We start from the raw sequence: 22,688 nt of genomic DNA, 5'->3' as shown, positions 1-22,688 counted from the left end.
CCCTTCTCTACAGCCTAAATGTCCTGACCAGCTCCCCCAAGTGTACAGAGCCCAGAACCCACAGAGATTGGAGTAGGAGGTGAAAGGAGGTCTCTATGACAGCAGTTTGCCTGAGTACCTTGCTTTTAACTCTGCCTCAGCTTCTCACATCCTGAGGCATTATTCAGAGACCTCTACTTCGATCTGTCTCCAAGTCCCTAGGAAGGTCAAAACTCTTAACACCTGTTTTTTTCCCCCCAAGTCCTAGGCTAGAGAAGAGGGGGCAGGGTCCATCCTGAGGCAAGGGGAGGGCGCTGACTTTCCTCTTGTCCAGACAGGGGGGAGGTTGGAAAGTTCCACCAGAGAAGGAGTCAAACCTAAGGTTGGATTGACAAACATATCCCCTAGTGGGAAGACCATTATTCTCACAGTGCTAATGATTTTATCATTTCACTCTTCAGATTAGAAATGAATGAACTCACAATTATAGTAGGGTAAATATATGACAGTGAACATGAAGGCCTTTCCTAACCTCCTTATGTAAGGAAATTCTGTTATTCTTTATCCCAATTCTTGTTTATTTCCTTGGGATGTTTATCATCCTCTGTAATTTGCTTTCTTTTTCTTGTTTCTTGTCTATTTCCCACTAGGAAAAGCTCTACATATGAATGAAAGAATGAATGATGAGTAAACATACTATATGGAAATATATCTATTGGGTGGATAAAAATTAATAATATATGATCTTTACCTGAAAGTATCATGTCTAGACCTCTATTAACAACATCCTCAATCAATATTCACAATGCTCCTACCTCTAGCTCTCTACCCAAGACCTTGTCCCACAACTGTAGCCCACAAGTGAGAGTTGTTGCACACGTCTTTAGGTCTGTGTTAAGCACTGTGCAGAGAATATCGGTATGTTCAGGCATAGTCTCCACCCTCCAGAAGCCTAAGGTGAGTGAGGGAGGAAGGGAAGTCATGGGGTAACCACCACTGAAGACAGTAAGTGGAGCCATGGGAGTTGGCAGAACAGGGGCCCCTGGGGCCTGAGTGCTTCAAGGCATGCGCTCTGCTCCTCCCCTCCCTCCTGCAGCCGGGCGGTCCCCCTGAGCCTTGCAGCCAGGATTTCCACAGCGGGAAGAAACCTCCTGGGGTTGTCCTCCTCCCAGGCCTCTAGATGCATCCGAGGTGAAGAGCTGGAAGAAGTCAGGACCTAGGGAACCCGCTAGGAGCAGGGAAAGCTGCGCAGGGGCGGGAGGAGCCTGGCGGCCCAGGGACCGTGGGGACAGAGGCTGTGAGACCCGGGACCAGGTGAGCTGCTGTTGCTGGGTCACGCTGGGCATGGCTGGGTGAGTGGCCGCAGTGACCCCGTGCTTCATGGAGTCCCACCCGGCCCTGCGAGGCTCAGGGTTCCACCAACTCCCAACCCCCAGCCCCTCGGCCTCTGATCTGCCCAGACCCCAAAAAGGGACAGCCCAGGTGTTTTCCTCTTTGCGGGTTTCTTGTAAGTCATGTTTCCTTTGTGCCTGTAGGGTCCTGCCAGATCACTCTGTTGGAGTTGAGACAACATTTCTTAAGAGATGCGGATTCCACCAAGCCTAATTAAGAGCCTCCTGGCCTCAGAAGCTTTTCCGTTTTTGTAACCCATGATCTCCTGTCTGAGTGCCTTGTCTGGGACAAATTTGTCCCCACTTCGCCCTATAAAAGCCTATTGACAATGTTTGCAAACTTTAAGGAATTCATTACGATGTCAGGGCAACAAACGTTAATGATAATATCAGAGCGGCGCCTGGGTTGCTCAGTTGGTAAAGTGTCCGACTTCGGCTCAGGTCATGATATCACGGTTCATGGGTTCAATCCCCGAGTTGGGCTCTGTGCTGAAAGCTAGCTCGGAGACTGGACCCTCTTCGGATTCTGTGTCTCTCTCTCTCTCTCTGACCCTCCCCTGTTCACCCTGTCTCTCTCTCTCTCAGAAATAAATAAAAAACATTTAAAAAATTGTTTTAATGATAATATCAGAGTTTGGAGGATTTCTCAGATTTTGATCATTGTGCATGCGTTATGCACTCAAAGTGTATTCCTAAATTACAGGTTGCTTTGAGTACTGTAGAGTGACAAAAGTGTAGCACTTGCATTCACCTGAAACTGAACATCTATAGTTTCTATCCAAGAAAATAGTGATACACTTTTGTCACAAGAAAGAGGAACGTTACAAATACCTTAAAAAAACTTATTATTTTTTTCCCCATTTTTGTTATGAATAACCTCTTTTATGTAATAACAAGATTGACGCTTTAAATTAGAATGTCCGTGGGGCGCCTGTGTGGCTTAGTCGGTTAAGCGTCCGACTTTCGCTTAGGTCATGATCTCGCGGTTCGTGGGTTCGAGCCCCGCGTCGGGCTCTGTGCTGACTGCCAGGTCAGAGCATGGAGCCAATTTCAGAGTCTGTATCTTCCTCTCTCTCTGACCCTCCCCTGCTCACGCTGCCTCTCTCTCTCTCCTAGAAATAAATAAAAAATATTTTTAAAAAATTAGAATGTCCGTCCACTTTTTACCAATTTTTAAATATTTAAAAGATAGTTATTAATCTTCAAGAGTAACAGAATTCTAGAAGGGATCCGGGATGTCATTTATACTGTACCAGTTTTACACCATTTTTGATGGTAGTAAATTTTGAATTATACCTTACAGGTGACTCAACTTGGGTGAAGTTTTAAAAGATTTTTTACAATAAAGTGAATGTTCGTTATTAAATGTTCTCTTCAAAAAATACACTGTTCATTGTAGTAGTGTGGCATGTTGTTTAGGTAATATTTTGATTTTTATCTTAAATAATGTATTTAGACTTTTAATAAATTGAATCGTGTAAATCTAAAAAAAAAAGGAAAGAAAAAAGAACACAGCTATTGTAACTCTGACACAAAAGAATAGAGGAGATCAATGGACATAAACTACTTCTAAGGTGGATTATCAAGAAAGACATTGACAGGATTGACTGGAAAGGCGTTGACAGGAGGTCACATTGAAATTGGACCCTGATGACCATGTAGGATTTCAGCAGTCAGAGATTGAGAGGTGGAAAAGGAAAAGACACAGCTACTGGCAAAGTAAAGATTTCCTGGCGTTGGGCATCAATTGATACTGAACTTCTGTTCATCATTGAAAAGTGAAATGCAAGCACTAGTGATAGTCTAGATAAAATTGCAGAAATGGAGCTTTAAATACAGAAGACAAGAGCCAGGTCTTGGGTTCCAGTTCAGATTTTCCCCCACTTTTCCTGCACCTAATCTTATTGAAGGGGTATATAGATCAAAGGAGATATTTTCACCACAGATCTAAAACATATATGGTTAACATAGGTAACCATTATGCTTCCATCTATATGTCTCTCACCTCCTGTCTCTCCCCCTGGTTTCTTCATTAACAATGAAAGGATTTCTGGGGCACCTGGGTGGCTTAGTCGGTTGAGCGTCCGACTTTCACTTGGGTCATGATCTCGCGGTTCGTGGGTTCGAGCCCCGCGTGGGGCTCTGTGCTAACTGCCAGCTCAGAGCCTGGAGCCTGTTTCAGTCTGTGACTCCCTCTCTCTCTGACCCTCCCCTGCTCACGCTGTCTCTCTCTCTCCTAGAAATAAATAAAAACATTAAAAAAATTAAAAAAAAAACAATGAAAGGATTTCTTACTCTCATTACTGAGAAGAGCACAAAGCACAGAAAAGTATACACCACACAAGTCAGGAAATTTGCATTCCTGGGGAAAGGAAGAATATCTCCTCCTCCATTCCACAGTCCATTTTCCTTCATCTTCTGACACTGTATGTCAGTAATTATCTACATTTCCTGCTTCTCTGGAAAGGGATGCTGTGAAATGCCAGATATAATGTAAAGTTTGTCATAACATCCCTCATAAAAGTCTCCCAAGCACTGGCATTGAAAGGTGGGGGAGGGTTCCTGTGCTGTGTCTGCCTTCAAATCACGTGCTGGTCAGACCCGCACCTGTTTCCAGGAACTTTGCTTCAGGTTTTCTAAAGAAGTAAACAGAGACAGTCAACTCATCTTACGATCCTGGCTTCCATCAAAGCCCATTGCTTTCTATGAAGTTATTTTCTCTAATGACCTGATTCTCAGAATCTCTACTGTTGATTCCTTTGCTGGTATAATTTTCAATTCTCCTCTTTATGAGAGGGCTCAAAAGAGAGTCCTCCATGGAAGCAAAGAAGTAAAGAAAATGTCTTCTCATAGTACCTTCCATGAAGGGTTCTAGGAGCGAGGAGGTGCTTACACGAGTTGTGTGCATACAAGGATGGCTGTGTATTAGGCTAGAAACTAAAACACAGGAGGGGATTGTGATGCTGCTGTTTCTCTTTCTCGGCAAACCTCTTCTGTTTGTAGCAGATTTCTAGGGGTCACAAGTCGTCCGGTATTTTAGCCATAATCTTCCCAGAAAGAAAACTATTGAGGTTTCCTTGAGAGGTGGAAAATAAATAACAGGTTTTGATACAATCACAACAACCATGGGTGGGAGTGGAAGGCAACTAAGTCCTCCTAACTGCCTGAATTCCTTCATTATTTGTGTACATGCACACATAAAACACACTCTCTCTCTCTCTCTCTCTCTCCATAATCAGAAAGTCTAAGAAATATGCATATTTATAAACTTACCTAGAAAAGAGTACCCCATCCTGGGTTACAGGGTTGGTTCAATATTCACAAATCAATCAATGTGATACATCACATCAACAAAAGAAAAGATAAAAATCATATGATCCTGTCAATAGATGCAGAAGAAGCATTTGACAAAAATACAGCATTCCTTCTTAATAAAGACCCACGAGAAAGTTGGGATAGTAGGAACTTACTTAAACATCATAAAAGCCATCTATGAGAAGTGCTTAGGTAACATCATCTTCAACGGAGAAAAACTGAGAGCTTTCCCCCTGAGATCAGGAACACGACAGGGATGTCCACTCTCACCACTGTTGTTTAACATAGTGCTGGAAGTCCTAGCATCAGTCATCAGACAACAAAAGGAAATAAAAGGCATCAGAATTGGCAAAGAAGAAGTCAAACTTTCACTTTTTGCAGACGACATGATACTCTACATAAAACAGACTCCACCAGAAGCCTACTAGAACTGATCCAAGAATTAAGCAAAGTTGTAGGGTACAAAATCAACGTACAGAAATCAGTTGCATTTTTATACACCAACAATGAAGCAACAGAAAGAGAAATCAAGAAACTGATCCCATTCACAACTGCACAGACACACGCAAAACAAACATAAAATACCTAGGAATAAACCTAAACGAAGATATAAGAGATCTGTATGATGACAACTATAGAAAACTTATGAAGGAAAGCGAAGAAGACACAAAGAAATGGAAAAACATTCCATGCTCAGGGATTGGAAGAATAAATATAGTTAAAATGTCATTACTACCCAAAGCAATCTACACATTCAAGGCAATCCAAGAAAAATTGCCACAGCATACTTCTCAAAACTAGAACATACTAACCTAAAATGTGTATGGAACCACAAAAGACTCCGAATAGCCAAAGTCATATTGAAGAAGAAAACCAAAACGGGAGGTATCACCGTCCCAGACTTTAGCCTCTACTACAAAGCTGTCATCATCAAGACACTATGGTATTGGCACAAAACCAGACACATAGACCAAGGGAATAGAATTGAGACTCAGAAGTGGACCCAAACGTATACATCTAACTAATTTTTGACAAAGCAGGAAAGAGTATCCAGTGGAAAAAAGACAGCCTTTTTAACATATGATGCTAGGAGAACTGGACAGCAACAGACAGAAGAATGAAACTAGATCATTTTCTCACACCATACACAAAAATAAACTCAAAATGGATAAAGGACCTGAACGTGAGACAGGAAACCATCAAAACCCTAGAGGAGAAAGCAGGAAACAACCTCCTTGACCTCCACCGCAGCAATTTCTTGCTTGACACATCCCAAAAGCAAGGGAATCAAGAGCAAAAATGAACTATTGGGACCTCATCAAGATTAAAAGCTTCTGCACAGCAAAGGGAACAACGCACAAAACTAGTAGGCAACCAACAAAATGGGAAAAGATAGTTGCAAACGACATATCAGATAAAGGGTTGATATCCAGAATCTATAAGGAACTCACCAAACTCCACACCCGAAAAACAAACAACCCAGTAAAGATATGGGCAGAAGATATGAACAGACACTTCTCCAAAGAGGACATCCAGATGGCCAACAAACACATGAAACGATGCTCAGCATCCCTCCTCATCAGGGAAATACAAATCAAAACCACACTGAGATACCACCTCACGCCAGTCAGAGTGGCTAAAATGAGCAAATCAGAGAACTCTAGATGCTGGCGAGGATGTGGAGAAACGGGCACCCTCCTACACTGTTGGTGGAATGTAAACTCGTACAGCCCCTCTGGAAAACAGTGTGGAGGTTCCTCAAAAAATTAACAATAGAACTCCCCTATGACCAAGCAATAACACTGCTAGGAATTTATCCAAGTGATATAGAAATGCTGATGCAATGGAGCACATGGACCCCAATGTTCATAGCAGCACTCTCAACAATAGCCAAAACAAGGAAAGAGCCTAAGTGTCCATCAGCGGACGAATGGATCAAGAAGATGTGGTTTATCTATACCATGGAATACTACATGGCAATGAGAAACAATGAAATCTGGCCATGTGTAGCAACATGGATGGACCTTGAGGGTGTTATGCTGAGCGAAAAAAGTCAGGCAGAGAAGGACAAATATCATATGTTTGCACGCATAGGAGGATTAGGAGGAACTTAACTGAGGAACAAGGGGGAGAAGAAGGGGGGAAATGGTGGGGGAAAGGGAGAGAGGCAAACCATGAGAGACTCTTGAATGCTGACAAAAACTGAGAACTGATGGATGTAGGGGGGAGGGGGTGATGGGCATGGGGAGGGCACTTGTGGGGATGAGCACTGGGTGTTATATGGAAACCAACTTGTCAATAAACTATTTGTAAAAAATAAAAATAAATAAATAATTAAAAATAAAATGTTCAGATTTCAGTCCTCTAATAAATTGGTTTTCCCTTCTGTCATTTATCATCCCCAGGCATGACCACCTTATATACATCAAACTACCACCCCAGCCTTTTAATTCAGGATTTGACTGGAGAATTCTCGAGATGGAAAACATTTTGAGAGTTCATTTTGTGCATTGCCCTGTTTCTGGACAGGGGCCCATGTGAGGCATTCCAAACCCATGAGAGACAGTGAAGTGCATGGTCAGAAAGGCTGCTCCCTCCCATCTCCCCTGATCATTGTCTCATCTCAGAAATTCTTCCTTAACTTCTATCTCAATCTGTTTTCCTTTCATACTGGCCTCTCTTTACCCTCATTCCTGATTGCCGATGAGGTCCACAAATCCTCAAAGGGTGAGGAAAATTCTCAAATGCCCCCTGGTAACATTGTTGCACTGCCAGCCAGCCCAGGCCTCTGTAATTATAGGTCTCATACATTTTGTCATTAACCATTTAAAAAGTTCCAAAGTTTGGAACAGCATGGAAGTTTTTTGGTTTTTTTTTGTTTTGTTTTGTTTTCTTTGCTTCTCACATCCATGAAATACAGCCAGATCAACACTGAATCATCCTACACACCTAGAAAATTGATTTGAGAATTAACACAACAATCTCCACAGTCTGAACCACAGAACTCCGTAGGTTCGAGGCAAGGGGTGCAAACTGGGGGAAAGAGAAGCCAGAGAGAGGACAGATATGGGAGACAGAGATGGGGAGAGAGTACAGGAAAAGCACCCCCCCCCCCAAGGCAGCTGGAGAAGAAGTGGAAGAGTGGAAACAGCCACAAGGACTAAACACAAAAGGAAGAAAGGAGAAAGGAGAGGGCTTTAATTCCATTAAGACTCTATAAACAGGGGGAGCACAGAGTCTGAAACTCCGCATCTCATTACCTGGAGGTGCTCTGGTGGGAAGGGCGAATGTCCAGGGGCAGAGAGCGAGGTCCCAGGGGTCCTTGGGCCACACGGGGAGAGGTGGTTCCCCTGCTGGGAGGACACTGGGGAGAGGCTGTTCGGCCTCCCCACAGCAAAGGTCCCACAGACTCCAGAGAACAAGGACGTTAAGCCTGGTGCCAGATGTGTGTTGATTTCCCATAATCCCCGAAATGCTGCTGCTACATGATCTCGTGAAATTTTTCTGGGGCAGGTGGGCACCAGCGAGTCTCTGGGCACCGGCAGCAGCATGGTCCCACGGACGTTCCTAGGGGCACCTGCCCCCGCCGGTGTCAGTGAGACCCTCCACAGAGGGGCAGAACGGGTCAAAGCCGAGGTCCCTCAGAAGTCAGGAGTCGGGAAAACAGCCACATCTGAGACGAAACTCAGGAGGGAGCTACCGCCTGGCAACCTGACGGCTTGGTCACTGACAGTGTAGAAGCAGGTGTGGACGGTAGCTGGAGACAAAGGATGGGTGCACAATTGCTAATCCGGGAGAAAAGAGTTCTGATACTGGCGACAAGGAAGGTGGGTGACGCCATTTTCACTCCTGTGCATGCACATACACAAACCACAACAATCTACCCCACAAGCTAAGCAGCGCCATCTAGTGGATACCTGCGCCGATACACTAAGCCCCACACTACTGGGCTCACCTGGCTGTTCAGGAACATAAGTCTCTCTGCCTGCTTAGTTGACAGACCATAAGTCCTTCTTAGTAAGACTTCTAGGGGAAACCGATGTAATTTCAATCGTATTTCAGTCTGTTCACTGGTCCATCTCTTCAATGTTTTTTTTTTCTTTTTCATTTCTATTATCTTTCTTGCATACAGAAAGAGAATAAATTTATTTTTATATTCATTTTTATTAAAATTATTCTTCCTTAATTTATTGTCCACATTATTTTTTACTTTTTTCTAAATTTTCAAATTCTATTTTTCTTCCATCATTTCATTTTATTCTGTTTAATTGTATTTATTTTTCAAATTTTCAAAAGTTTTCCTATTTTCCTTTTTCTTTCTTTTCTTATCTTTCCCTTTTTTCTCTAACCTACCAAGCTCCTTACAATAACCAAATCAAAACACACCTAGGATCTACCATGATTTATTTGATATTTTGTGTGTTGTTTTTAATTTTTTAATTTTAATTTTTTTACCTTATTAATTCCTTTCTTCCTTTAAAATGACAAAACAAACGAATTCACTCCAAAAGAAAGAGCAGGAAGAAACGACAGCTAAGGACTTAATTAATAGAGTAAGATGCCTGTACAAGAATTTAGAATTATGAAAATAAGAATGAGCTAGGATTGACAATAGATTAGAGTCCCTTTTTGCAAAGATAAAAGAAATAAAAGCAAGTCAGGAAGTGATAAAATATGCTATAACTGAACTGTAGTCTTGAATGTATGTCATGGTGGCAAGGACGAATGAGGTATAGCATGAATCAGTGATATAGAAGACAAACTTATGGAGAAAAATGAAGCAAAAAAAAAAAGGGAGACAAAGGCAAAAGAGCATGATTTAAGAATTAGAGAAGTCAGTGACTCATTGAAAAGGAACATCAGAATCATAGGGGTCCTAGAACATGAAGAGAGAGAAAAAGGGGTAGAAAGGTTATGTGAGCAAATCATAACAGAAAACTTTCCTAACCTGAGGAAAGACACAGACATCAAAATCCATGAATAACAGGGGACTCCCACTATATACAACAAAAACCAACCATCAACAAGGCATATCATAGTCAAATTCACAAAATACTCAGGCAAGGAAAGAATCATGAAAGCAGCAAGGGAAAAAAAGTCCTGAACCTACAAGGGAAGACAGATCAGGTTTGCAGCAGACCTTTCCACAGAAATGTGGCAGGCCAGAAAGGAGTGGCAGGAGATATTCAATGTGCTGAATCAGAAAAATATGCAGCCAAGAATTCTTTACCCAACAAGGCTATCATTCAAAATAGAAGGAAAGATAAAGGTCTTCCCAGACAAACAAAAATTAAAGGAATTTGTGACCCCTAAACCAGCCCCGTAAAAAATTTTAAGGGGGGACTCTCTGAGGGAGGAAAAGATGAAGAGAGAGAGAGAGAAAGCAACAAAGAGTAGAAAGAACCAGAAAACACCACCAGAAACTCCAACTCTGCAGGCAACATAATGTCAATAATTTCATATCTTGAAATATTCACTCTAAACAGCAATGGACTAAATACTTGTATAGGGTAACAGAATGGATAAGAAAACAATATCCATCTATATTATGTTTACAAGAGACCCACTTTAGACCTGAAGACAGGGCAAAGAGAGGGTGAAATGGGTGATGGTCATGGAGGAGGGCACTAGTTGGGATGAGCACTTGGTGTTATACGGAAACCAACTTGACAATAAACTATAATAAAAAACCCAAAACATAAAAAGCTTATCACCAAATTGTACTGGCTCTAAGTTTTAAATAGTTCCTTAAAAATATTTCATCATCGGGGCACCTGGGTGGCTCAGTTGGTTGAGCGTCCGACTTCAGCTCAGGTCATGATCTCACCGTTCATGAGTTCAGGCCCTGTGTTGGGCTCTGTGCTGACACCTAGCTCAGAGCCTGGAGCCCGTTTCAGATCCTGTATCTCCCTCTTTCTCTAACGCTCCCCTGCTCATGCTGTCTCTCTCTCTCTCTCTCTCTCTCTCAGAAATAAACAAAAAAATCTTTAAAAAATGTATGTTCCTTCTATCCCGACTTTCTCGAGGGTTTTTATTAAGAAAAGATGCTGTATTTGTCAAAGCATTTTCTACATCTATTTACAGGATCGTATGGTTTCTATCATTTCCTTTGTTAATGTGATTTATCGCTTTGATTGATCTGTGAATATTGAACCAGCACTGCAACCCAGGAATGAATCCCACTTGATCATGGTGAATAATTCTTTCTGTATATGCTGTTGAATTCGATTTGCTGGTATCTTGTTCACAATTTTTGCATCCATATGCATCAGGGATATTGGCATGTAGTCGTCTTTTTTTGCTGGGTCTCTGTCTGCTTTGGTAATCAAAGTGATGCTGGTTTCATAGAATGAGTCCGGACGTGTTCCTTCGATTTCTAGTTTTTGGAACAGCTTGAGAAGCAGAGGTATTAACTCTGTTTTAAATGCCTGGTAGAATTCCCCAGGGAAGCCATCTGGTCCAGGACCTTATTTGTTGGGAGATTTTTGAATCAGTTTGATCTCAACTGATTCAATTTCTTCACTAGTTATGGGTCTGTTCAAATTTTCTTTTTTTCCCATTTGAGTTTTGGTAGTGTGTGGGCATTTAGGCATTTGTCCATTACTTCCAGGTTGTCCAGTTTATTGGCATATAATTTGTCATAGTATTGCCTGATAATTGCTTGGATTTATGAGGGATTTATTATAATTAGTCCATTTTCCTTCTTGATTTTATCTATTTTAGTCCTCTCTCTTTTGTTTTTGAGAAGCCTGGCACGAAGATTATCAATTTTGTTTTGTTCTTGTTGTTGTTGTTGTTGTTTTCTCAAAAAAACAACTCTTGGTTTCATTGATCTGTTCTACTGGTTTTTTAAATTCTATATTGTTTATTTCTGCTCTGATCTTTATTATTTCTCTTCTTCTGCTGGGTTTGGGGTGTCTTTCCAGTTCTGCTTCTAGTTCCTTTAGGAGTGATGTTACATTTTGTATTGGGGAACTTTGTTGTTTCTTAAGATAGGCCCGGATTGCGATGTATTTTCCTCTTAGGACTGCCTTTGCTGCATCCCAAAGGGTTCGGATTGTTGTATTTTCATTTTCCCTTGTTTCCATATGCTTTTTAATTCATTCTCTAATTGTCTGGTTGGCCCATTTGTTCTTTGGTAGGATGTTCTTTAACCTCCATTCTTTTGGAGTTTTCCAGAGTTTTTCCTTTGGTTGATTTCAAGTTTCATAGCATTGTGATCTGAAAGTGTGTTGGTATGATCTCAATTCTTTTATGTTTATTGAGGGCTGCTTTGTGACCCAGTATGTGATCTATCTTGGAGACTGTACTATGTGCACTCGAGAAGAAAGTATATTCCACTGCTTTGGGATATAGAGTTCTAAATATATCTGTCAAGTCTATCTGGTCCAATGTGTCATTCAGGGTCACTGTTTCTGTAGTAATTTTCCATCTAGTTGATCTATTTGCTATAAGTGGAGAAGTAAATTCCCCTGCAGTTAGCACATTCTTATCCCTAAGATTGCTTATGTTTGTGATTGTTTTTACATATTTGGGTGTCCTGAATTCAGTGTTTAGACATTTATAACTTTTAGCTCTTCCTGATGGATAGACCTTGTAATTATTATATAATGCCCTTCTTTATCACTTGTGACAGTCTTTACTTTTAAAGTCTAGGTTGTCTGCGGGGCGCCTGGGTGGCTTAGTCGGTTAAGCGTCCGACTTAGGTCGCTTGGGTCATGATCTCGTGGTTCGTGGGTTCGAGCCCCGCGTCGGGCTCTGTACTGACTGCCAGCTCAGAGCCTGTAGCCTGTTTCAGTCTGTGACTCCCTCTCTCTCTGACCCTCCCCTTCTCATGCTGTCTCTCTCTCTCTCTCTCTCCTAGAAGTGAATAAAACATTAAAAAAATATATTTAAAGTCTAGGTTGTCTGCTATAAGTATGCTTACTCCAGCTTTCTTTTGACTTCCAGTAGCATGATAGATATTTCTCCATCCCCTTCTGATCAATCTGAAGGTGTCCTCAGGTCTAAAATGAATCTCTTGTGGACAGCAAACAGATGGGTCTTGTTTTCTCAGCCATTCTGATACCTTTGGTCTTTTGATTGGAGCATTTAGTCCATTTACATTCAGTGTTATTATGGAAAAATATGGGTTTAGAGTCATTGTGTTCTCTGTAGGCTTCATGCTTGTAGTGATATCTCTGGTACTTTGTGTTCCTTGTGACATTTTCCTCACAGAGTCCCCCTTAGGATCTCTTGTAGGGCTGGTTTAGTGGTGATGAATTCCTTCAGTTTTGTGTGTTTGGGAAAACCTTTATCTCTCCTTCTATTCTGAATGACAGGCTTGTTGGATAAAGGAATCTTGGTTGCATATTTTTCCTGTTCATCACATGGAAGATTTCCTGCCATTCCTTTCTGGCCTGCCAAGTTTCAGTAGATAGGTCTGCTACTACCCTGATATGTCTACCTTTGTATTTTAGGGCTCATTATCCCTAGCTGCTTTGAGAATTCTCTCCTTATCATTGTATTTTGCCAGTTTCACTATGGTGTGTCGTGCAGACGATGGATTCAAGTTATGTCTGTGGGGAGTTCTCTGTGTCTCTTGGATTTCAATGTCTGTTTCCTTCCCCAGATTGGGGAAGTTCTGAGCTATGATTTGTTCACGTACCCATTCAGCCCCTTTCTCTCTCTTCCTCTTCTTCTGGAATTCCTATGATATAGCTATTTTTTTCCATTTGATTCCATCACTTAGTTCTCTAATTTTCCTTTAGTGCTTCTGGATCATTTTATCTCTCTTTTTCTTAGCTTCCAATTTTTCCATCATTTTATCTTCTAATTCACCTATTCTCCCCTCTGCCTCTTCAATCCATGCTGTGGCAGCCCCCATGTTATATTGCACCTCATTTATAGCATTTTTAAATTCATCATGACTGTTTTTAAGAGCCTTGATCTTGGCACCAATGGAGTCTCTGCTGTCCTCTATCTTTTTTTAAGCCCAGCAATTGATGTTATGACTATTAGTCTAAATTCTTGATGAGCTGAGTTGCTTATATCTGTTTTGGTCAACTCTTTAGCTGTCACTTCTTCCTGGAATTTGAGGAGAATTCTTTTGTTTTGTCATTTATGCTAGTTTTCTGTCTCTTTTAAGTTTTAAAAGCTTGTTATGTGCTCTGCATCTGTGAGTACTGCTATATTGAAGAAGGCTCATACACTGTCCAGGGCCTGGCCATTCAGGAGGTGTTTTTTGGAGAGTGTTACTTGCTCTCTGTTGTTGTGACATTGGTTAGTTTATTTCCCTACTCGTAGTGATGTTTTGGACCCTCCACCAGGTGTCCTTTGTTTTGTTCCTTGATGTAGCTCAGGAAAGGAAAACAAACAAACAGGAAACCAAACCACGCAAACTCACAAAGAAACAAACAAACAATAACAACAAAAAACAAAAAACAATCTAAAAGCAAAAAACCAGAAACACCAGCTTCAAATAAAGAACAGGATGGGGGCGGTGCTGAGGGAAAAGCGTGTACAAAGAGAGAAATGACAGGGGCAGGGAAAAAGAAAAAAAGAACATGGACCAGGCAGAAAGACTAAAAGGCTTAATCCAGAGAGAGAGAAAGGAGAATAAGTAAGGAGGTGAGGAAAAAGAAACACGATAAAGTTACCCAGAGAAACTATAGGGCCTGATTATTCCAGAGAGACAGAGAAAGTAAAGAGGGAGGTATGGACCATGCATCTAGAGAATGGATTAAATAGGTCTAGTTAAGTAAACCACTAACTAGAGTAACCAGCCTAGAGGATGGAGGAAATAAGAAGGATAAAAGGGAGAATAAATCCAAATGGCAAGAATTGACCTAGAATTAATCCAGGCAATGCTGCAGTGCTGGTCTGGAGGAGGAGGCCCTCAGGTTCCACAGCATTTATCCAGCTCCAGTAGATAAGTGGCTATCCAGCAGAGGGGCATGTTTTGTTAAGGCAGATCCTGGCTCTACTATGGGCCCAGTGGACAGATCCCTGAGGCCCCACCTTGGTGGTTGTGGGGAGAAAAATGGCGAAACCCCAATCCCTTCTTCACAGACCAGTTGTCTCAAATCACTCCTTTGGATCTGTCCTCACTGTACCACGGGCCCAGACAAGACTCTGTCTCACCCTACCTTCTCCTGTGTCCCACACTTAGCTGGGTTTTAAACTCCAACCCTGTGCATGTTAATGTTGCTGCCCACTGGCATGTAATCCCTTGGCTGTGCTGCAGCACTTCAGGTGAAGGGGCCGGATTCTCCTGCTGCAGAAGGTGCCTCTGACCTACCACAGAACCTGGAGGTAACTCCCCTCTTCCCCAGATGTTCGGACAGGGTGCTGGCTGGCCCCAGTCCGAAGAAAGCCCTGTAGTTAGAGATGGGATGATGGGATCCCTCTCCATCCTGGTCAGAATTTTTCTCTTGTCCAGATCCGGTCCTATGCTTCTCTAGCCACTCTCTCTCCACTTTGTTTCTCCACAGAAGAGGGGCTCCAGCCCCTCTGTGTTTCTGCGGCATGTTTTATCTCCTACAGTTTGCAATCACACGCCTATGGGGCCATCTGGTTTTCCTGTTTTCTTCCTGGTAGACTCTCTCTCTTTTCTTCCTAGACTCTTGGGGTTCAAAGTCCTTTGGCTTCAGCCTTCTTTTTTTGAGAGATGTGGGAAATATGGATCCCCATATTTCTCAACCATGTTGGCCCAAAATCCTCAGTTCTTGACAGTTTTTGAAGGATGAAAATACCCTCATTTCCAGGACAGAAAGTTAAGAACTCCATTTCATTCCCCTAACCTCCATAACCTGCTCAATTAGTATCATCAAGTTATGAGTCATTTGATTGAGAGAAAATACAACCCTGAGGCTTGGCTTGACTAATATGACCTCCCCAGTCCCTTTCAGGGCATCATATGAAGTAGGGGAAACAGAACTGGCAGCACCCCTGACCCGCAATGCTTGCCCCAGGGGAGCCTCTGAGGACCAGGCAGTCTCAAGTGTGGGCACAGTAGGCATTTTCCAAAGTAGGCAGCGTGACACATCCAGCACAGTGAGTGGCTTAGGGCCCTGGGGACAAGAGGGCAGCCAGGGACCACACTTCTCTCTCTAACCAAAATTCAATTTCCAAGCCTAGGCTCCTCCTATTGTGTTCCCAGTTCCAAAGTTTTCAGATCTTCCATCGGTTCATCTGAGGCCAGACACCTATCATCCATCATCTAAAGCCAGTGCTTCTCAAACTGGAAAGAGCATATAGATCACTTGGGAGCCTATTACAAATGCAGATTCTGATTCAGTAGGTCTAAGTGGGGCCTGAGAGTCTGCATTTCTAACAAGCTCCCACGTGACAGCCACGCTGCTGGTCCATTGACCGACCACACCTCCAAGAGTAAGGATCTCGATGACTATAGCAGTGGACACAACTGTCTCCCATGAAGAGTCTATGTGTCCACACCATTCTGGTCTCTGTATCCTCTACATGACCATGGAAATCACATGTCATCCCTTCCTGATTCAGGAATCTCACTCCAGAGCACAATACACAGTATAAACCTGTCCCAAAATTTCCCTTCAAATGTGAAACAACACATCCCTCACAAAAGTCTCATTCTTTCCAATCTCTTTTTTTTTTTTAAATGTTTTATTTATTTCTAGGAGAGAGAGAGAGAGAGAGAGAGAGACAGCGTGAGCAGGGGAGGGTCAGAGAGAGAGGGAGTCACAGACTGAAACAGGCTCCAGGCTCTGAGCTGGCAGTCAGCACAGAGCCCGACGCGGGGCCCGAACCCGCGAACCGCGAGATCATGACCTAAGCGAAAGTCGTACGCCCAACCGACTAAGCCACCCAGGCGCCCCTCATTCTTTCCAATCTCTTAAAGATCCTTGGGGCGTCTAGGTTGCTCGGTTGGTTAAGCGTCCGTCTTCAGCTCAGGTCATGATCTCACAGTCCAGGAATTGGAGCTCTGCATTGGGCTCTGTGCTGACAGCTCAGAGCTAGAGCCTACTTCAGATTCTGTGTCTCCCTCTCTCTCTGCTCTTCCCCCACTTGCTCTCTGTCTCTCAAAATAAAGACAATTTAAAAAAACAAAATAGGTCCAGGTAACTTGGAATTGCTATCCCATTTCTTTTCCAATTCGCTTATCCATCTTTATTTCCCCCATGTCTCCACAGGCATCCATCTCCAGGAAGTGTCTCTTGACCAATACATCTTTCTCAGTTTCTACTCATACCTTCCCTTCCAAAGTAAGGCTGCCTTCATCCCTATCCAGTTCACAATTCCTCCTATTTCAGTGTGTGTTTCTACCCATTTGGGGGAAAACTTCTCTCTCCCCTAAGAATCTTAGATGATCTCACAACATTTTTGCACTAGTCTCTCAAAAAAGCATCTAAAGGAATGGATAAGTATAAGGGTAACCCTGCCTCTAGCAGCCTTCTCTAGACGCACCTGTTCCCTGTTGGGAATATGAGAAATTCCACAAGTAGGAAAGTAGCTTCTCATCCCTCCCTCCCAGAGCAGGCCCCATACATAAGTACAGTTGAAAAACACTGGCCCTTCTAGGCCAACCATAAAACTGACTGTTCAAGAAACATGCCTGCTGTAGCCACCATGAGGCCAGTGTCCTCTTCAGTGATTCCCTGAGTCAGGTAGGGCAGGTTGGGTCTTCTATCAGTTTCACAATTTCCAGCCCCTCCCACATCCCATAGAAATAGATGAAGCAGGAGCACAAGAGGTCATGTCAGGCATTCTCGTGTCCAGGGCTGTACTTTCCCTATTGCTCTTTGAACAACACTGTTCTTACTGCTGGGTCTAGAGGAAGGAGAGAACCTACTCCTTGCCCTGAACAAGATTCCACTCTGAGGGAACAGGCAGGACAGTCACCAGGGCTCAGGCAGAGCCACACAAAGGCAAAGCTAGAAGTGCCTGGGTATAGTTCTAGATGAGACATAGTTCTGGATAGAAAGAAATGTTGTTAATAAAGGAAGTCTCCCAAAAGATAGTATTAACGGAGTAGCACAGTGGTAGCCTGAAAGGAAGAATTTATGGTACCAATGAAATATGTAAGGCTCAATTTAATTTAATATGAATTTATTATATACCTATTATGTTCCTGGCCCCAGCTGGATGCTCAGGAGGAGTGAGCAAGATTACACTCATAACGTATGATCTGCAATCAGGGAATAAAATAAATAAAGACACACAGATAACTGTGGTATATTATTTTTTTAAATTTCAGCTTTAATGAGGTATAATTGACATATAAAACTGTAAGACTCTTAATGTATACATTGTGGTGATGTGATATACATTTACACTGTAAAATCATTCACTATGATTTCCCCACTGTGAAAGGAGATTAATGATGATATTTTATTCTTTTAATAGTCTATTGTCAAGTTGGTTTCCATATAACACCCAGTGCTCATCCCCACAAGTGCCCTCCTCCATGCCTTCAAAAATGAAGGTAAGTGTTCAAAGGGGACTTTGTTTCCTTCTCTTCATCTTTACATGTGGAGGGGCTTCTGCTGGAGCTTTGGATTTCAAAGTGTGGTCCCTGGACCAGCAGCATCAGCATTACCTAGGAACTGTTAAAAGTACAAGTTGTGGGCCCCACCCTGACCTACTGAGTTCCAAACACTGGGAGCAGGGTTTTCACAAGCCCTCCAAGTGAGGTGGCAGGAGCTGAGGTTTGAGCCATCACTAAGCAGAGTAGTATTCCTGGCCTCTCACCACCCCTCTCTCACTGAGAATTTGATTAGTGAGTTGAAGAGACAGTTGTACGGATGGCCAGATCAGCCCCTTCCAGTTTTTTGTTGGTTTTCTTTATTTATGGAGAACCAACTTGTCCACAGGACACTTGCATTCCAACTTGCTCATACATGAGAAAATCTAATAAAAGCAGACTATCTCCTGTGGTGGGAAACAGGGTGCATTCAGCACTACTTGTGATGAGGAGTATGTCTGTCTAATTTAATCATGTGGACTTAGCAAACCAATTAGGCTGCAGCTGACTGTCTAGTCATACGCCTCTACGTCTTCATCATCACTTGGTTCTAAACATAGGAGGGGAAATGCAGTATTATTTATTGGACTTCTACAGAACCAACAATGGGCTGTAGTGAAAAGTGGGTGGGATACACATTCAGACTCCACACAGTAGAGAGACCTAGTGGAGAGAATAAAGGACAGAAATAAAGGACAAGAAAGACAAATGTTGGCCAGGATATGGAGAAAAAAGAACCCTCATGCACTACTGGTAGGAATGTAAATTGGTTTAGCCACCATGGAAAGCAGTATGGAGGTTCCTCAAAATATGAAACATAGAACTACTATGTAATCTAGTAATTCTGCTACTGCATATTTTTTAGGTAATCTCTACACTCAATGTGGGGCTCTAACTCACCACCCCCAGCTCAAGTCACATGTCCTACTGCCCAACCCTGGCAGGCACCCCACCGCTACTAGATATATTATCAAAAAGATTTTCTCTAGTGTCTTAAATAATACTTTTATAGTTTTTTAATGTTTTATTTATTTTTGAGAGATAGATAGAGACAGAGTGAGCAGGAGAGGGTCAGAGAGAGAGGGAGACACAGAATCTGAAGACAAGCTCCAGGATCTGAGCTGTCAACACAGAGCCCGATGTGGGGCTGAAACCCATGAACTGTGAGATTATAACCTGAGCTGAAGTCGTACACTTAACCGACTGAGCCACTCAGGTGCCCCATTAATATTTTTATCAATTTTTAATGTTTATTTTTGAGAGAGACAGAGACAGAGGGCAAATAGGGAGGGGCAGAGAAAGAGAGAGGGAAACAGAATCAGGGCAGGCTTCTGGCTCTGAGGTGTTAAAGCCCCAAGCAGGGCTCAAACTCACAAACTGTGAGATCATTAACTGAGCTGAAGTTGAATGCTTAACCAACTGAGTCACCAATGAGCTCCACTGTTAATAATATTTTTAAAAGTCAGTGAGCAGCTTCAGGCAAAATTGAAATGTAGATAAGTAAAACGTCATCATAATAATAGACACTGGAACTACAGAGTTCAAAGTTTTCAGATTTGGCTCTAGCTTAAGTGCGGTTAGAGACCAGGCTATACTGGAATCCAGAGCTGAAGTAGATAGAAAACCCAATCAGCATCCAGACACCAAATTGGGCCCAGGTGCCAGCTGTCACCTGCATCATAAGATAAACATTCATGAAGATGCTCAGTAGTGGGAGGAAAGGCAGAGCAGGGACCTTAAAGGGAAGGGGACTGGAGCTCTGTGGCTGTCTCCAGATGACCCCAGTGAGCCCAGTGATGAGCACCAGGAGCAGCACAACCACGGAAATCCACACTGGGTCTCCAGAAAGCAGTACTGGTTACTGTGTCAGCACCAGGCAAAGAAGAATGATCAGCAGAACAAGCAGTGAGGAGCAAACATAGACAACCCGGCCAGAGAGTGGAGTGGGGGTGGGGCTGCCTGGAATAAATAGTCTCTGTAGAGTCAGCTTCTCTGCTGCAGGTCCATTCTCCTCCTGCATCTCTGCTTCATTTTCCTCATTCTGCACCTCAGGCTGATACCTGAGGATGAGAACACAAATAGCAACCATGGAGTAAGATATCATGGACGCAATAAACACGAGGTCCACAAGATCAGTTAATCCAAAGAAGAAGCCCATGATTGCTGAAATAATGACAAAGATCAAATAACTACTGTTCTTGAGGATTCTCCAGGTAAGAATCCTGGCAAGGACACGGAACAGGAGGCCATCCCGTGCCATCCTGCGTAACATCTTGTATATAAGGAAAATAAATTCAAAGGTACTTCCCAAAAAACCACAGAAAAATCCACACAATACAACATAGTAGGCTGGGGCCCAGCCAATATGGAGAAATGTCTCAGACAAGGTGCTCCCAGGTTTAAGCTTGTAGTAAGGCACCATAAGTGTAAGTGCTAAAGAGACACCAAAATACACCAAAAAGCAGATGAACAGTGAAATCACAATGCTGCTGGGGATGGAGAATTGAGGGTTCCGGGCTTTTTCAACTCTGGTAACAATTTCCTCAAAACCGAGAAATGCATAGAAACATGTAGCTGTTCCACGGACAATCCCCTCGAAGCCAAAAGGCACAAATCCTCCAGAGCCCAGAGGACCCAGGCTAGAGGTGTCATTGAGTCCAGCCATTGTGTAGTCCTCTTCTGTGAGCTTCCAGTTGTGCAGGTCCCCCTTAATGAAGCCAGAGATGATGATAAAACTGAGAACCAAAAGTTTCACCAATGTGACCACTTTGACAAATGAGGAAGCGTAGTCATACGAGAAACCTATGAAATACCATACGAAGAACATAACAGTGAAGTCTAGATATTCTTCTCTAAGGAAGTGGGAAACATGTGGTAAGATAATTTCACGCAGTGTCACACGCAGGTGATCAATAGCTAAGAACAATACATGGAAGCAAAAGACTGTACCAGTAACAAGGGAGAGGATGAGGTTCCAGCCTGTGATGAAGGCCCAGAATTCACCTACAGTGACATAGCTGTAGAGATATGCTGAGCCAGAATGGGGAATGCGGGCACTAATCTCTGCATAGCACAGCCCAGTCAACACAGAAGATAGGCCGGCTACCAAAATACAAATCACAAAAGATGGTCCTGCTTGATTGCTGACCACCTCACCAGCCATGACATACACACCTATACCCACTGTGCGGTTCACACCCAGGGTCACTAAATCCAGAGTGCTCAGTCTTCTCCGTGGGTCATTCTCAGCCACCGGTTCCTGCAGCATAGGTCTGCGTACCAGTTTTTGACCAAACCTACGAAGTGCCTGACGCAGCATTCTAGTTGGAATTGAAGAGGATCCTAGAACCAGAGAGCTGTAGCAAGCCCAGGTAGTAGAGTCTGGGATCAGGTTCGGTGAGGCTGAATTAAACAAAATGGAGTCGGGGCTGCCAAAGTCCGTTATTCAGGCTTCAAAGCTGCTCTTTGTATTTCATCTGGTATGTGATAGCTCTTCATAATGCCTAAATAAACAATAAATATTTAGTGAACTGAGTTGGTGTTCAACCAACTAAACAAAGCTAACAACCAAAGCTCAGAAGTCCCATGTCACCTGTTGCAGCCCGAGGATCACAGAAATGGAAATCAAAAAATCATTAAAAAAAATATCAACCCTGATTTTCCCCCAGAAGAGTGTGAAATATCTCCCATCATTCTCCTTTATACACACCAATGACAAAAATCCCATTCGGGTTTGTATAACTCATGAAGCTTCATGCACTAATTAAGCTGTAGGACACAAGAGGGCATGAATTTCTTGTGCAATAATTCACACATGGGATGTTTGTGTGGTGCTTGAGTATAAGTTATGACACACTAATTCATGAACTAGAGTACCTTGTTGCAGTTACAGAACCATTTCTTAAATGTCATCTGAATTTAAATTACAAATATTGGTCCCAGTATATTAAAAGTCTTTGTCCCCAAATCAGTGCCCAAGGTTAAATGGCTGCCTTTCTCCTCATCCTGCATCATCCATCTAGCTCTACTGATGGCAAAGAATGTGCAGTCCAACCTTTCCCTTCACCATCTAGGTCCACAGGGGGCAGTGTGAGAAGAGAGGAAGAGGGAGAAAGAGGCATGGTCTTCATAACTGCCTGCAAGAACTAGAGAAACCAGGCTGTTGAGGAAACCCTGGAAAAAAAAGGTGCATAAGCCACCAAGAGTCCACTACTAAGGGAGAAGAGCCAGAAAGGCCACTTTGTGAATTCTGACACTCAGTAAACCTCACCCAAGCAACCAGGCAAAACTTACTACAGTTTGTATGTCCAAAGTTATGGGAGTGTGATGGGTAGGAAGGAATGAAGTCACCTAGCCCAGTTGCTCACAACTAAAACAATTTGTTCTGTCTCCTCCCTCTCTGGGTTCTAGGAGAGAAGGTGAGCTCACTTCTGCAGACAATCTCCTCACTGGCTGTGCTGTGCTCTATAAACACCCTGGGCCACCTGTGATGTCAGCTGCCAGCTGCCTGGAGACCCTGCCCT

At 42.9% G+C, this 22,688-nt stretch overlaps 1 protein-coding gene across 1 annotated transcript; it reads right to left on the bottom strand.

The window, feature by feature from the left end:
• Positions 1-19,732: 19,732 nt before the first annotated feature.
• LOC120235985 (cationic amino acid transporter 3-like) lies at positions 19,733-21,484 on the bottom strand. The gene is given in 1 exon segment (XM_039238561.1): positions 19,733-21,484. A coding segment is annotated over 1 exon segment (1,752 nt).
• Positions 21,485-22,688: the final 1,204 nt, after the last annotated feature.

The sequence above is a fragment of the Hyaena hyaena genome, unplaced genomic scaffold (genome assembly GCF_003009895.1).
Source record: "Hyaena hyaena isolate Hyena2069 unplaced genomic scaffold, ASM300989v1 scaffold_143, whole genome shotgun sequence".
NCBI lineage: Eukaryota > Metazoa > Chordata > Mammalia > Carnivora > Hyaenidae > Hyaena > Hyaena hyaena.
This window is presented reverse-complemented; position numbering and strand designations above follow the sequence as displayed.